The sequence below is a fragment of the Natator depressus genome, chromosome 3 (assembly GCF_965152275.1).
Source record: "Natator depressus isolate rNatDep1 chromosome 3, rNatDep2.hap1, whole genome shotgun sequence".
Lineage (NCBI taxonomy): Eukaryota > Metazoa > Chordata > Testudines > Cheloniidae > Natator > Natator depressus.
In genome coordinates this window covers 190,829,576-190,847,369 of record NC_134236.1, presented here as the reverse complement: position 1 = coordinate 190,847,369, position 17,794 = coordinate 190,829,576, and the positions used below count along the sequence as shown (strand labels likewise).

The following is a 17,794-nucleotide window of genomic DNA, read 5'->3' as shown; positions in this document are numbered from 1 at the left end:
ACTCTCTCTTTCATACTGGCCACACACAATTGCAGCTCATGGAAAGAAAGAAAGAAAACAGTCCCCCAAACTGCTGACAGCCTCTGGAAAGGGAGAGAGGAACGAGGCGGGGCTATTTGATTTTATTTAATTTGCTGCTGGTGGCTGGCATTTAGTGCCACAAATTGCAGTGGAGAGAAGTCATAGGCATTGGGAGATGGGTGGCCTCGCTTCTATTTCTCCCCCCTAAGTCCCCCAAACACATTTCCGATCCAAACTGGAGAGACAGAGACACACAGAAGAGGGGATCTTGGGCCTGCACGGCCTCCCCCAAGCCATGTATAGAAGTAGCTACCTGCGAGAAGTGCGCAAGGAGAAGTATGAGCGATCTGATGCCTATGATGAGCTGCAGGGCACCTCAGACTTCAGCAGCCTGGCCCAAGCCCAGGGCCTGGAGAACCTGCAGGAGCTCAATGAGAGGTTTGCCAATTACATCAATCGGGCCCGGATGCTGGAGCAGCGCAACACTATCTTCCGTAAGCAGCTGGAGACCTTCCAGCGCATGGATGTGCTGGCCGGCTTGGAGGAGGCCTTTGCTGAGCAGATTGAGCTGAATCGCCTGCGCATCCGTGAGCTGTCTGCCGACCGGGCCAAACTGGAGCGAGAGGACAAGGATTCACAGCGCATGCTCGATGAATACCGTAACAAGTAAGCCAGCCAGAGTCAAGGGGTGCTGCCCAGCTCCTCGCTCTGGGTGTCTATTACCACTACATGTTACCACTCTCTAGGGGTGTTTATCGCTGTTAGGGGTACATACCCTCTTTCATCTCTAGAAGCACTTTACTCTGAAACAACATGTTAATTTTGCCTTGCTCTGGCTCCGGAAAGCTCTCTTAGTTAGATGCATTTCTTTAGGGAAGGGGAATGAGTCCCATTTCTCATCTCCACAGTCTCTGCTTTCAAATTCTGTTATTTGCTAGCGCTCCTATACCAAGAGAAGGCCTGGCTGACAGCAGCATACTCTAATTGCCTAATGAGTCCAAAAGCCATAAGACGTAGTACACGGGGCCAGGATCTGCCCTGGATGTTGGTGCATGGCTCCTATATTGACTTCAGTGTGCCCAAGAGCAGGGGAATTCTCAAGGGGGGGCAAGCTGGGGCACGGGCCCTCCCAATAATTGTCAGGGCACAGAACTTCTCTGGCCCTGGGGCCACGGAGGCATGGAAGAGTGAGCTCCTGCCGGGGTGCAGGGAAGAGTGAACTCTTCCCAGGGCTGGGGTTGGGGGGAAGGGTAGAGTGAGTTTCTGGTGGGGAAGAGCTAGCTCCTGTCGGGGACAGGGCAGGGTGAGGGAGGAAAGAGCGAGCTTCTGCCAGGATGGGGGGAAAGAGTGAGCTCTTGCTGGGGCTGGGGTGGTGGGGACAGCGAGCTCCTTCTGGGGCGGGGAGAAGGTAGAGCAAGCTCCTAGGGGGAGGGCACAGAATATGCCCCTCCAAAAGGGGTCAAATTTTAATTCCTGTGCACGCCCCTGCCTAAGAACTAGGAGTTGATGTCAGAGGGAGCCACGTGGGAGCATCTGAGGGAAGATCTTGACCCTAACTGTATTTGTTTAGGACTGTCCATATTCACTGCAGGAAAAGAGATACAGCACCACAAATTGCTTTTATTTCTTAATTCCATGAAACCCAGAAGAATATACCTGAGTGTCTTCTTGAGAGATTGTCATATCTAGGCCAGTGCATTTCAATTACCCTAAGCTAAGGATACAGTTATTACTTGCACTGATCTACAGGTTCAAATTGGTGGTTTTTGCTTTGCTTTTGCTATTGCATGTGGCATCCCTTCACACCCAGCCCTGCACAGCACGTGGGCAGAATATAAGGAGAAGAAGAAAAGTGATGAACATGACTAGGAACACCAGGGAACCCTTAGGCTGCATTTCATGAGAGTACTGCTCTGTGGGCCCCGGTTACTCCTGCCTGTTAGCAGTAGAATGGTCTTTGCAGGGAATGCATAGGTGAGCACCCTGTTAGCTTTACGAGCATTGTGCTTATGCCTGCAAGAAGCACAGTAAAAAAGGCACAACCCAGTTGGGAGGATGAGGGACAAAGATGACTTTTGTCTGATGTATTTTCATGTCTCTCTAGCACAAAACCAGTTTGCTGGTTATTCTTAGATGTTTTAAGTCTATTTGAAAACTCATTCATGTGCTCTATGTGAAGACTGAGATTGTGAGGAATAATAATTATCAAAGATTTTTTCCGAGGCCCAGTCATGCAGCCAATAATGCAAATTTACTCCTATGCTAAGGCTATATTTACTATGTAAGCCCTCAAAAGGTAGGGAAATGATGCCTAGTCCTTTGACCTTCTGCATAACAGTAAATTTTACCCATTAAGGCATTAAATGTGTGTGAGATGGTTGTCCTCAAAGGCAGATAGCATCTTGAATGGACATAAAGCTTCTTCTATATGGGATGGTTAGGCAAGAACATCTCTGAACTCAGGCACTAGTTAGGTGAGTTAGGATCTGTAGAAGCAGAGTCCTAGACCAAGCTCTGCAGATGTGCTTATTAAGGAGAGATAGTGGCCTCTCATCGCTAAGATTACAATTACTCTACAGCAGTGCTACTCAAAGTGGTGGTCCTTGGACCGGTGCCGGTCCGCGAGCCATCGGCTGCCAGTCTGCGTGCACATTGGGGGGAAAAATTGCTGGTCCCCCACATCAGATAGTTTGAGAAGCACTGCTCTACAGGACAATTTATGAGACTGATTTTGATCTCATATATAGGAGAAGAAAGAGAATAGAAAATCCTTGTGCCCTCAAGTGTTTAGGGTTAAGTCAAAAATAGGGATAATGTTACTGATCCCTCTGTAAAGTGCTTTGAGAGCTCCTGATGGAAGGCACTAAAGACAAGCCAGGTATCATTGTTATTGTTACTAAAAAAAAGTGACGTAAATCAAGTAAGAACTTTTGAAACTGAAATACTGTTAAATGTCTCCTTTTTGATTTCCCCCCCAAAAGTGTCTAATGCTTCTTCCTAGTCCTCTCTCCTAGTTTTTAAATACATTGGGAGGTAGATCGAATCTATTCTTAGCTATTAGTGATATGAAAGAATTACTGTGAAAAGTATGTTTTCTTTATTATCCATATAGTAGTGTGTATTTTATAATATTTAAACATATAAGTTAATTATATTTTCAGATTCATAAAGTTCTTAGTAGGTTCTATGGGGGTCTTGGACCATCTGGGCTTGGTTCTGCAATCCCTATTCACATTGAGTAGCACTTACTCTCAGGAGTAGTCTTGTTGAGATCCCTAGAAATATTCACATGAGCACATGCTGCCCATTGTAAGGCATGCGGCAGTGCGCCCTCCTTTTTGTGTCTCTCTTTCTGGGATAGAGATCCTTGAGTAACTACACTGATTGCTTTTTGTCCTTCTGGCTTGGATCCTCTGGATTTAGCTGCTGCCTGCTTGTTGTGAGTACTCACCATGACCCACTAGAGAACTACAAATCAATGCTCCAGCAGAAAATACCAGAGCCCAGGAAAGAAAAAATTAGCACAGATTAAGGACATGATAGGCACTAATTCCTTCTGGCAAACCAGGAAAGAGTTTAAGCCAAATAAGCAAAAAGAAATCCCAACAATATAGATTTGCAAAAATCAAGGCATAATGCTTCTGTGATTTATATAAAGGAATTCAACCTGGACAGTTGACACAAGAACAAAACAGCATCACTAGAGAAAAACAGTTGCCCCTGAAGACATCATTAGAAACTACCATCCCTCCTGGTCCCCCTTTAACAATACAGGAACAAGAAGAATCCTTTCAGAAACTCATACCTATGTAGCCCAAATAGAGTAATAGACTCAGATTGGGTTGCATTACAGGAAAAACTTCTGTAGTCCATTTACACTCTAAAGAATATAATCACTCCCCAAGATCAACATCTTTAACTTCCTGATCATCAGAGCAAATAAATTTGCCCAAAGCCACAAAGTGCTCCAGATTTTAATCCGATATCTAGAATACCAATATACAGGTCACTGGGAAGAACCAATCAAAAAAAAGCAGCAAGCGAGACGGCTACAGAACTGTCAGGCCATCAGACTAGCTCACTACAGTGAAATGTGCAAAATGGAAACAGCCTCTCCTTGAATACAGAATGTGATTATAGACTAGAGATCAACATAGGGAGGCACAAAGCAGTCCAAACCCAGAGAGGAGTAACTATGCAACCATTGTGACAGAGTGACAACATAAAAATGGTCATACTGGGTCAGACCAATGGTCCATCTAGCCCAGTATCCTGTCTTCCAGCAGTGGTCAGTGCCAGACACTTCAGAGGGAAGGAACAATACAGGGCAATGATCAAGTGATCCATCCCTGCCATCCAGTCCCAGCTTCTGGCAGTCAGAGGTTTAGGGACACCCCGGAGCATGGAGTTGTGTCCCTCACCATCTTGGCTAATAGCCATGGATTGACTTATCCTCCCTGAACTTCTCTAATTCTTTTTTTAATCCAATTATACGGTTGGCTTTCAAAACATCCCCTGGGAATGAATCCCGCAGGTTGACTGTGCATTGTGTGAAGAAGTACTTCCGTATGTTAGTTTTAAACCTTCTGCCTATTAATTGTGCTATGTGAAGGGGTAAATAACACTTATGTATTCACTTTCTCCATACCATTGAGACTTTTGTAGGCCTCTATCATACCCCATTGGTTGTCTCTTTTATAAGATGAGCAGTCTCAGTCTTTTTAATCTCTCCTCATAAGGAAGCTGTTCCATACCCCTAAACATTTTTGTTACCCTTCTCTGTACCATTTCCAATTTGAATATATATTTTTAAAGATGGAATGACCAAAACCGCATGTAGTATTCAAGGTGTTGTAATACCATGAATTTATATAGTAGCACCATGATACTTTCTGTCTTACTATCTATCCCTTTCCTAATGGTTCCTAGCTTTTTGATAGCTTTTTTGACTTTTGCTGCACATTGAACGAATATGAGACAGAGAGGCACTCTGCTCCAATGTGCAAAGGATGAAGGTGTATGAGGAAGACATTTCCTAAACTGTCAGGAATCATGAAAAATCTCTCATCAAAAAGCAATAAAGAAAATCGGTACCTAACCCTGGGAGAAAGGAGAGAAATGCTAGAGATGGCATCATGCTCATGTAGCCCCCTGGAATGAACATTGCTGACAAATGGGAGCATGGAGCTAGCCTGAGTGAATTGTGCCTACCTCTGACAGATATTTAAGGGGTCTGTCTGGTTTTGGTTTGGTTTTTACTCTTGTATAGCTTTTCATGCTAATAGAGTCTCACTGAGCTGAATTGTCTACTGTCCTAGCTGCTCTATGTTTGGTTTCTACTGGCTGGACTGGCCACTCACTGATGTTTTTCTACCCCACCCACTCATGGTACCCACAACTTACAAATGTTTTATGTCACTTTTTTGCAGTACAGAATACTTACTTCTTTCTGTGACCAAAAAGCAAAAATAACCTGGCACATTTTATTACTTATTTTCAAATATACCACCTTTCCCTCCCCTGCGTCTTACAAATACAAAGATTTTAGCATGCGGGCACACACGCACACACACACGTGCGCATGCGCGCGCGCGCACACACACACACACTGAATGTATCCTATTGACTTGCATCATTAGCTAGACCAGTGGTTTTCAACTTTTTTTTCATTGTGGACCCTTAAAAAATTTTGAATAGAGGTGCAGACCCCTTTAGAAATCTTAGACATAGTCTGTGGACCACATGATCCGTGGACCACAAATTGAAAACCACTGTTCTATGGAAACCACAACCCTTTGTGGACCCCTTAGACAGTCTGAGGACCTCCAGGGGTCTGCGGACCTCAAGTTGAAAAACCACTGAGCTAAATTACATATACTTCTGAAGTTACATTTTAAATGCACTAGGGCTGCTACACTATTTGCAGAATTAAATCCTGATGAACCACTTGCAAACAGATCTTACATTCAAATTCATTTTTTGCTCATCTTTAATGGGATTCACATCTCTTTCTATTAGCATGAATAATTCAGATTCTGTGTCAATGGATAATGACTTCTTTCTCTAGAACTCACTTAAATATTCCTGGGGACTGCCTACCACAGCTTGCAATATCATTTTGCTAATTATGTTAGTTGTATTAAGCATAATTATCATAGCAGCATTATATTTTGCGTGTAGGAAGGCTGAAAATACAGAGTATATTTCTCTCTCTCCGTGGTATCCAGAAAGTTATTACAAACTAGATTATTTTAATGTCAATGTCTAAGCATAAGTAATTTTAACTGAAAAAAAATTAAAAGTTTACTCATTAAAACAGAGTGTTTCATTTAAAAGATATTGAAAGATAGAACTCATGGGGTTTGTGTGTAGTGTAACTCCCTGGAAATTGCTAGATATAAAGCTGGGCACTGGATTCTTCAATAATTCTTCATAACATTTTTTTATGATCAAATCTAATTGATATTCCTCCCAAATTGGAACCCTTTTGTGAAGCCAGGGTGACCGTGTAACTGGTAATCAGAGGTACGGGCCAAAACTCTAGTAGCACAACAGCTGGAATGTGTGAGATAAGAAGCGCTCCATAGTCAGTAACCATCTGCGAAGCCACTTTCCAAACCGCATCTGCAGACGCAAGTGCTTTTGGCTTGCTCAGAGTGAGAAGTGGCCAGGGCATATGGTATTGTTTAATGCTCTGCAGGAAGGTGCTCAGATACTTTGGTGATGTGCTCAGTATAAGAACCTGAACAGAATAGAATAGAATAGAAGAGTAGACATGTCCTAGCTCCAGACTTCTTAATCCCCTGTTACCTATGACTTGTTTGATGTACATACATGGTGACTGGACCCATAAAGTGCACCATGACCGGCGCATCAGGCACTGGACAGCAGTGAGCCTTAGTAAGAGGTTGGAGGAGGTGGCTGTACATGCCTTCAGAATGCCATCCAGCTAAACAGTCCCAGACCATCCTGTACACATTCTGCTGCCCTCAACATCCACTGGCCCATGGTAACCCTAATGTCTCCCAATGCAAGAGGGCAAGGGGCTTACAGATTTTTTGGTAGTATGTTTCAACTGGCCTGGCCAGTTCAGTGTACCCCAACACACTAATTTCATAAGCTGTATCTAACGGTGTTATGTAAGATATCAACAGAAAGCTAATGACATACTGATCATTAATATTAGTGTGTGGTATATGTATGGAGGACAACTTTAAAATTATAAACATATTAGAAGTAATGTTATCAAAGTACGTCTGACAGGCAGGGCTAGACAAAGGAATGTAATTCCGCCACCTGGAAGATATTTCCAAGGTACATTGAGAGACAATGGGCATGCAAATTCCATAGACGGTCAGTATGACCATCAAGACAGCAGGGGGAGGAGATTGCAGGAAACAGATCAATTTGCATTTTAGGAAACTCTAGAGTGGGAAGAAGCCAGCATGAAACTCCCTACACCAAGAGACTCTATATCGCTTTCCTCACAGCTTGAATGAATGTTACTTTGAGGGTGTGGGGGACCTTCAGAAGAATCCATTTAAAGATTCACTGGACTACAAAGGAACGAACAGAGAACCCCAAGTTATCTTTCACCTATGAAGACAAAGGAACTGAGCACTTTGGACTTTGTGGGAGATCCTGACTAGAGGGGTTAGTCAGCCATCTTGCTGGAGATAGTTTTCTTACGAATCTATCATGGACAAAGGCTGTAGCCTGTTTTGTTAAGTCTTCACTTCCAGAAAGCATTTTTCTCTTTTGTTTGTTTGCTAACTTTGTCCTTTATATGTGAACTCATTTATAATCTGATCTCCTGTTGTTAATAAACTCGTTTTACTTTTAATCTAAACCAGGCAGTGCTTTGTTTTGTTTAAAGCGAATGTTAGTTCCGGTTAATGTGGCAAACTGTTAGGTATTGTGTCTTTAAAGGAACAAATGAACCTTAATATCTGTCTGAATGGTCTAGGGGAGAGCTGGACATTGCAGAACACATGGGTTTGGGGAAAATTCGGGACTGTGGGGTGATGGGTCATTTTGCCAGGTGTAACCAAGGCTGCTGGAGTCCAGAGAGGGACAGGGTATAACAAGCAGGCTGCTGGAATCAGAATTGTTGAGTCAGAGCTGCTTAAAGACATTCAAGTGCATGGTTTTATGTTGGCTGGAAGCATCTAGACAGAACCACAACAGCAAAGCAGGGGAGGCGGTGACACCACCCCTCAGGGGTCTGGATTGCACCCCAAAATGTGATACCACCTAGAAGAGGGATGCCTTTACACATAAAACACATAATTAGGGCCCTACCAAATTCACGGCCATGAAAAATGCATCGCAGATCATGAAATCTGGTCTCCTCCCATGAAATCTGGTCTTTTGTGTACTTTTACCCTATGCTATACAGATTTCACAGGGGAGACCAGCATTTCTCAAACTGGGGGTCCTGACCCAAAAGGGAGTTGCAGGGGGTCACAAGGTTATTTTAGGGGGGTTACAATATTTCCATCCATACTTCTGCGCTGTCTTTAGAGCTGGGTGGCCGGAATGTGGCGACTGTTGGCCAGGTGCCCAGCTCTGAATGCAGCACCCCGCCAGCAGCAGCACAGAAGCAAGGGTGGCAATACCATACCATGCCACTCTTCCTTCTGTGCTGCCACCTTCAGAGCTGGGTGGCCAGAGAGTGGCAGCTGCTGACTGAGGGCCCCGCTCTGCAGGCAGCAATGCAGAAGGAAGGGTGGCAATACCATACCATGCCACCCTTCCTTCTGCACTGCTGCTGGCAGTGGCCACTGCCTCTCCCAGCCAGCCGCCACTGCTCTCCAGCTTCCCAGCTCTGAAGGCAGCATCGCCGTCAGCAGCAGTGCAGAAGTAAGGGTTGCAGTACCGCAACCTCCGCGTACAATAACCTTGCGACCCCCGCCCCCAACTCCTTTTTAGGTCAGGATCCCTACAATTACAACATCGTGAAATTTCAGATTTCAATAGCTGAAATCATGAAATTTACTATTTTTAAAATCCTATGAGCATGACATTTACCCAAGTGGACCGTGAATTTGGTAGGGCCCTACACATAGTGGAAGGGCACAGCTGTGCCCTGGTGAACTGCACTATCCAAAGGGGCAGCATAGCAGTGACACTACTTCATTGAGAGTGGTGTATAGTAAGAACTAAATAAGGAAGATTTTGGGATTGGACTCATTGTTCTTGTTAATACAAGTAGTAGTCTGTATCTCAGAGATAAGCAGTATAAGCTATGTCATGTATATTCTTAGTCTGCCAGTCACAGGTACTGAGAGATGAAATGCAAGTATTTTAGGCTTGTGCATCATCTTGGTAGGACTTGCATTCCATAGTTTGTCTTTTCTTTGGCAGAGGTATCTATGGGGAAGAAGGACTTACCAGCCAAAGCATTGCTGTTTCTATTGAGAAAAGGTTAGTGAAAGTACATGTCTCCTTCATTGTGCCATAAGGAGGCAAGACATGGGGTCATCCTAACCTCCTGTACCTCAGAGTTCCTCTGCTGGGCACCCTTTACTGAAAATGTTTTGTCTCCAGCTCTGGCAATCTTCATCCCAGGTACCTTCATCTTCATCTTCCTTGCTGATTTTAATATTCTTGGAGTGGGTCAAGGGAGAGGCAGCTTTTAGGCAGCTGGGCACGTTGAAGGCCAGGACCAGGACCATGAACTGAATCCAGCACTGAGTGACTGAATGCTGAGTAATGCTGTGGTGTTTTCTTGTCTACTGTTCTGCTTAGGAGACAAGATGCAACATTTTGAGCCACACTCAACTCCTGGAAGCCTCCCAGTGTCAGACCCAGGGAGAGAACATGGCCGTAGTCCGGCTTTGAATAATAAAGATATGGATCATTGTGACTAGGTCTACATCTGTGAGGAACAGGTTCACTCTACTTGTCCACTGGAGAAGGGAATAGATATTTCTAGCCACTGCTGAAGCCCAGCATTTCAGAAGTGGAGACGAGGCCAGTATAACTTCTAGACTGTGCATGTCCCTCACATTCAATAGGCAGACCCCCTCAGCTAACGGGAGTGCTCATGGATTCTGCTAAATATCTGAACTTTGGGGTGCGGTGGCAGAATTCCCACATTGGTAGCTCTCTGACAGCTGAAAGAGGAAAGCAGTGTGGTGGTGGATCTTTCAAAGGTCTGCTCTAGCTTACTTGAATCAGGCAGCTTCTTCAAAGGACATCTACTAGCTTTTCCCTACTCCTGTGGCAACTAATACCCTCTATGCAGCAACACAATGCTGACTTCTGCTTGCTGCTTGGCAGCGGACGAGGCACGAAGAACAGGGCCACCACTGTCCAGCCCTGGATCCACACTGCCAGCTAAGGATCACATTTATATCAGGACTAAGGATCTCAGTACCTTTATCTGCTTCATGAGGGTCAAAAAATGACTTTGCAGACTTGGCCTTCATCTCGTCAGTTTCAGCCCCTCACATACGTACCATATCAGCACAGGTACATCAATTAGTCTGTCCCCTGACTGGCTTGTCCTTTTGCTTTTCACGATTTTCAAAAGTGACTGGAGATTTTGGGTGTCACAATTTCCGAGTGCCCAACTAGAAGCAACTTAAAGGGGCCTGTTTTCAGAAAACACTGATTTCCCACCCTCTGAAAATCAGATCCCTTTAAGGCAGTCTCCAGTTGGGCACTAAAAAATGGCACAGAAAATACTAGTCACTTTGAAAGTCTTGGCTAGCATGTGATTTGTTCACCTTTGGGGATGGTCAACTGGTCATTGCACTTCTTCAGCACAGATTCCCATGTATTTTTATATTGATGCACTTTTTTTTTTTGCATGATTGGGCTCCAGGGTAGAAGAAACAGCTAGAGAGAAAGAGAATAGAATAGAATTTTGTTTTATATTGCGCCTTTCTTATGGGAAATGTACTAATGAGCTTTATAAGGCAACAAATACCGTAAGATCCTGGCAATATAGTGAGTGTATAAAGCCAATGCAGTAACCATGCATTTAAACATGTGATATCCGTGTGTATGAGTGAAAGACTTTTTCAGATGTCTTATAGATCTCTTAGTGTACAGAGAAGAGCAGAACAGAATGGGGATTGATTTAAATCTCTTCCAAGAGATGGTCACGCTAACAACACAGTATATTGAGTGTAAAGCTCTATCCCCATAGGATACGTGAACTCACAAGGGAGTGTGGAGTGGAGTAATGTGTGTGTATTATAACAGCCTTCTTATGCCATTAGCTTTTGGGCTAAAGGATAATGATGGAAATAGCTGCTAAATATATTTCAGTTAATGGGGCTATATGGAAATTCAAGCAATAGGCCAGAATCAGACATCTCCTCCCCTCCCAGATCAGAGCAGCCCTGAATTGTGGTGGGGTTGAGATCGGGATTCAGACTCTGTCAGCCTCATCTCTATTGAATTCAGACGGTTATATTATGGGGAGAGCAGCATTTTATCATGGCTATATGATTTTCATGATGTGTTGTGATCTTCTTCATTCTTTCCCAGTTGCCAGAATACATCTATGCAAATTAATGAACTGTTTGTTTTCAACTGCACATTGAAGAGATTTACAAGGTCCAACAAAATTTGTTTTAGGTCAGCAATTTAATAAAGCTCCATACTGAATATGGTCTTAACTCAGAGGATGAATGGTTTTGCTGGTGCACTGGGAAACATTTGGACAGCTGTTGTGATTTAATGACAAGCTCTGCTTTAGGAAGCTATAGAACAGCATTTCAGCAGAAAAAAGTCATGAACGTATGGAAGCGAGGGTGAAACTAAGCAACCTTTTAATTTTTTTTACCAGTTTGCTAGCAGTTCCCAGTTCCCTACTGGCACTGAATAATAGCATTCTGTCCTGCCCTTACAACACTGTGCAGGGGAGTAAGGAGGCTTATTTAGCCCCACCCCTCCCTTTCACTTTTGTAGACTGTCTGCACTGTGTGGAAGTGGGGGGCTGCAGAGAGAGACAGGATGGCCCAGTTGTTGGGTGCTAGCTTAGGACATGGGTAACCCGCTTTCAACTCCCAGCTCCGCTACAAACTTCCTGTGTGACCTGGGCCAAGTCACTTGGGGCGAGACCCACAAAAGGTAGTTAGGCTCATCAATGTGAAACTTAACTTCAGGCACCCTGCCACCTCCTGGAATCCTGTGCCTTGAGTTCGGCACCCAGATGCCCGTGTTGAGATGCATGGGGAGAATTAGGAGCCTTAACAAGGGGATGCACAGAAGCCAGCATGCTGAGCAGGGAGCTGCCTAAGTTAGACGGTGATAAATGCCAAGGAGAGGAGTGTGACCTATGCCCCACCCCCACCCCCTGGGCTGGAGGAGGTGCCTTCCTCTGCTCAGGATTCATAGCTGTGAAACCTTTCCTGGAATGAGGTGCCTAAGCTAGATCAGTCCTTTCTCAAGAAACATTGAGAAGGAGAAGTCCCTTTATACTCAATAGCCCAGTGGTTAGTGCACTCACGCAAGATGTGGGCGATCAGGGTTCAAGTACCCATGCTGCCTCATTGGGAGCAGACTCTTCCTCCTCCCAGGTGAGTGCCCTAACCACAGAGCTATAGGGTTGGGTGGGTCTCTTTCTATCTCTCAGTAGTCATTGGGTCAGAAAGAGGGTGAGAACTAGTGGTTAGTGCACTCTCCTGGGAGACCCATGTTCCAGTCTCTGCTCCAATGAATATTTAAGTATTTTATACAAAGTGGGACAGCGTCCACAGGAGAGAATGAATCTAGTGTTAAATTAAAGGAATTTTCTAGTGACTGGACAGGTGCCTTGGAAACCATGAATTCACCTGGAAGGAATTGATGATTTTGGGAGAGAGCTGAAGGATTAAATTATTAGGACAAGAGAACTTTCTTCTAACTCTTTGATGCTTTCCTCCTAGGTTAAGCCTCAAGCAGTGTTCAGTACCATAGCCTATGTTACACCTACTCTATAGATAAACAGATTTCCATTCCCTGGGCTAACAAACCATATTTTAAAATGTTTAAAGGAGAAGATGAAAAGATGGCAATTTTGTTTTCTGTACTTCTGTAGTAGAAATTACTTCAGGGAGCGAGGAATAAACAGACAGGCTGTGTCTATCTCACTCTTCAGCCACCAGCAACAGCTTGACTTTGATGAGCAATTTGTTCAGAGTTTGATGATTAAATCTTGTTGCTCAGTATTGTAATACGTTTCTAATTGTTTTTTTAATTGCATTCTCTCATTAAATTGCTTCTCTGGTGTAGCAGTTTATTTACAGTCTTGCTTTTCTTAAAGGAAAAGAATCCACAACAGGATTCTTTGGTGCCATCTCCAAAGAAAGAACTACAATCAATCAATCACCCTTTAGGGGTGATGGTGGTTGTTTCTTTCCATGAGAAAAATCTCCTTACAAGAGAATTCTTTGTATGTTACAATACAAAGCTGACATTCTTAAACATGGCATAAAAGGTTATAATTTATCTTAATTCAGAGAGAAACAGCGTAAACTACATCATTTTCTTATTTATTTATTTCCAATTTTTCTCTAATATAGGAAATTTCACATATACATTTGTGTGTGTTTCTGTACATATACATAGGAGTATATTATAATGATATAGAAAAGTTCATGTGTTTTCTTGTTTCAGCAGGCAATGTTAAATAATGTGCTCATTAAAATCTGCCCTGGAGTTTATGAACAATATTAAACGGTGGGTAATATTAAAAAAGAAGACCTAAACCCCAAGAAAATCAAAATGTATCCTCATTCTGCACTTCTTACTCAGATGAAACTCCCATTGAAATCAACTGTACACCACAAACTGCAACATTATTTACAGTGCGCATAACTCAAATGTCAACATTTATTATTGGTTTCTGTACCACACCAGATTATCCCAGATACACTGCACAGTTATCTCCTCTAACAGCAGAATGAAATATTGTGATATCTCAGCTATCAAGTCTGGTAACTATTGGTAAATAGTGACTTTTAAATGGTGAGCACTGTTGTCTGATATAGTTTTGTATAGTGTAAATCACTGACATTTTATTTGAAATGATCTATGCTCAGACTTTCTTTGGAGAAGTCATGGCAAATGTCCATCCACTTCACTGAGCTTGTTGCTTGATGAAAAGACTTGAGGGACCTAATCAAAACAAGACTTACACTCACCATCTGAAGCCAAAGATCTATGGTTAAGTTATGAATAAACCTTGTGGGCCCGGTCAAGATTCATAGTCAACTTAAATGTGACGCTTCTGTACTTCAAGATATTATAGATGGAGCACAGTATGTGAAGAGATAAGCCACTCAACTTCATCTTCACTTTGTCCTATTTGCAGGTACAGAAATGAACGTGAATATCAGCAGATGCTAAAAGAGACCCTTGAACGCCTTAATAAGGTGAGTCTGTTACAGTAGGAAGTGTGCTGTTTGCATCAGCTGCTTCCTTTCATTTCATTTACTAGACAAAATTGCTTTGATGTCCATTCAGTTTGGTTCGATTAACTTTTAAGCAGTTATTTTAATTCTGATGGAATTTATTTTGGTAATATTATGTAATATCACTTCCCCCTCCTCCCCCCGCCATAGTCACACTTACAGGTGCCCCCACAAATCATAAAATCACTACTTTATGTGTAGTGTTCCCATCCTCTCTCCTATTTCTGGCCATAAGCTATCAGTGTGTGCAGGTAACTTTACTGTCAATAGCATTAAGAAATCAGAATCTAGGATAGTGAGAGAATTTGGGACCTTTTCTCATTCTCCAGTGCTGGGTGATTTCTTTTCATCCTGTAAACTCTGAAGGGGAGCCCTTAGGCACAGATTTTCAAAGGTTGATTTCAATGTGAATTAGGCACCTAACCTGCTTAGGCCCTTATGAGAAGGCCGTTAGGTGACTATCTGCATCTTTAGGCACTTAAATACCTTTGAATATCTGGCCCTTAGAGCCTGATCCTAAACATGCTGCAGTCTGTGGGAATAGGTTTTGGAGTAGGCCCTTAGCGAGAGACCTATCTGATCACTAACTGGACTTATTGTCTCCTTTGTTATCCTGCATGTCCCTAGACCCATGGAATATAAATTTTGTAACTGATCCAATAACGTGGGGCCCCTTTAAGTTACAGTTACGTGCATTAGTAAGTGTTTAGCTGGATTTGGGCTATTAGGCATGATTCTGAGTTTACTGAATTAAATGAGAGTTTTTCCTGAGAATGGAGTTCAGGACCAGGTCGATAGAACAGACGATGGCTGCACTGATTTATAGTTGGAAACATTCATTGTCAGTAGGGTTCCTTAATATCTAGACAAATATCGTCACAAACCAATCAATAAGAGAAATGAAAGCCCAAGAGAACAGATTTTAAACTCATTTCCTCTACAGATGTGTCTTGTGTGTTTTCCCATGCAGTGCCTCATTTGCCTGGGATTTTTTTAAGCCCTTGACAGGCCTTTATGGCAACCTACACATCTCGTAAGGGTCCTTCACTAAGCATTGCCCTGCAAAGCATTCCTACCGTATATCTCTTGCTGTTGTGTGGCTCCGGCCACCTGCAGGAGAAGTCTACTGATATGATTATAATGATGTGGAAAAGTGGAGCAAAGATAGTTACATCTAAATATGAATATGTATCATTTTGGCTATAAGGTGGAGAGAAATAAAAATGACTGTTCTGGTTTCTGTAAACTGCCACTGTCTGCATGGTTGAAAGCACCATACCAATGAGCTCATTAAGAAAAGAGCTCTGGGCCAGAGGCAAGCAAAGTGATCCTAGAAAAAGGGCAGTTTTCCCTAATCATTGTTTTGTTCTTTTTGCATTTATTGGCCACTAATAGCTGAAAGCCAATGCTGTCACATTGTTGTAATCTATAAAGTCAGGTGTGTTAAAAAAAAGGCTAAAAATGGCTGAGAACTTAAAAATTGGATGATAACAGACCACGGATCCTAGTGATGATCGAACCTGGTGATATTCTAAACAGAAAGAGCTCTCAGCCATGCTTGTAGCTGTTTCCATCACTTCACACTGACTCAACAAACCTTCTAGGCTTCAGAGTGACACAGAGAATCCTGGAATCTTATTATATAGATTAGCAGTTCTTCTCACTGTGGAAGGGCTCTCACTTAACAGAGATCCCGTCTTTATGTGTAGTGTCCTGTTTTTTAAAGAAATCCCTTTAATCTGATGTATTGTACTTATTGAGCTCCTGGTCAGAGAAACTGCATGAGTCTCTCCATGCACAAGTTTGTCAGTTTTTTGTCAGTCCTGTTATGACAGTCTGGGAGCTTCAAGGAGATTATCAGGCTTTGAGGACTAAAACTGTATCGTATCCTGCAGGAAAAGGTCAAGTCCATTAAATAACACCAAGTTCCCATTAACCAAAAAAATAGACATTTCATTCCTCAATTCCTGCAGATTAAGAGGATTTTGAAGGGCCTGATCTCTGGCATACCTTGAATGCTGTTGTAATCAGAACCCTTGAGCAGAGGCTTACCTTTAAGGAGGCGAACAACCCACTGATGGAAGCTTGATTTTGGTTTTGGAGTGCAGATGGGTCAATACCTACGGAAGGCCATAACACAGTTCCCTAGCTTGGCCCTGTACCAGTGTTGTCCTGTTTCCATGACAAAGAATAATACCCGGTCCTCAAACTGTGCTAGACAATCATGAGCCCAAGATGAGGGACCCAAATGTAGGCAGAGTGCTGAAACTATTCTGTAAGTCATACAGTGAAGCCAAACGGTGATCAAATGAACCTAAGACTATTAAGGGAAAACACAGAAAATAGCAGATGAATCTTAAAAAGAGTTAGTGCCAAGCTCCCCAATCCTTATCGCGGAGAGAACAAATGTCTGTCATTTGTAGAGCAGTTCTTTCCAGTGCCTCAAAAATATGTGAGTGCTAAACAGCATAATGACTTGAGCTGGGCTTATAAAGTACCAGTCAAAATCAGTGGGAGTTAGGTGCCTAAACCCAGGGCTGCAGTGAAATCCTGGCTCCATTGAAGCCAGCGGGAGTTTTCCCATTGACTGAGATGGAGCCAGGATTTCATGCCTGGTATTTAACGGCAAAGGGCCACAGTCAGCCTGACTCTTTTTCAGGGGGAGGCCACAAGCAGCTTTGTTGCCGCTTGTCTGATCCTGACTTGAGACATGCAAAATTCCAGTTCCTGCATTTAAGCAAGCACAGGGACTCCCAACTTACTGCCCTAGGGACAGGGAGAAGATGGCCTCTGGCTGCCCGTGGAGCTGCCCGTGGATCCATCTGACTGCACAGCAGGCAGTGAAATGCACCCTAAACAGGGGGTATAGCAGAGCGCATGCAGCTCAGCGCCTGCAGGAGCTGTAGGAGTGAGAATGCTTCCCCACGCTCCCTCTGGGACGGTGTGATTCTGCACCAAGTCCAGCTCGGACTGTGCCTCTCAGGCACAACTGAGCCCTGAATTACTAGTCCTGTTTCTAAAGAGGTTAAAATGAAACATTTCCTGGCAGCTTTGTTTCCTGGATTCTTCTGTCTTCAACTACCGTCCAACATTTAAACATTTCTTACTGGAAAGAGCTAACAAGATATAATAGCACCTCTGTACCTCACAAGGGTGTTGTAAGGATAAATACATTAAAGGCTATAGACTACTCAGATATTCCAGTAATGGGGGGCCAACCACGGGCAACAGATAGATAAAAAAAGTTCTGAAGTTTCTTGCTCTAACCAGTTTCTTCTATATCCTTTATCCCTTAGAGAAGAAATAAGTGACTGTGTTTTCCCCATTCCCAGACTTGCCCCTGGAAACAGTAGACATGATTA

The 17,794-nt window shown here is 43.3% G+C and overlaps 1 protein-coding gene across 1 annotated transcript in view; it reads left to right on the top strand.

The window, feature by feature from the left end:
• The first annotated feature begins 316 nt into the window (after positions 1-316).
• The window catches only part of BFSP1 (beaded filament structural protein 1), a 44,609-nt gene continuing 27,131 nt past the window's right edge, over positions 317-17,794 (top strand). The window contains exons 1-2 of the mRNA XM_074949537.1: positions 317-687; positions 14,333-14,393. Coding sequence (XP_074805638.1) covers positions 317-687; positions 14,333-14,393 — 432 coding nt within the window. The remainder of the gene's footprint in view (positions 688-14,332; positions 14,394-17,794) is intronic.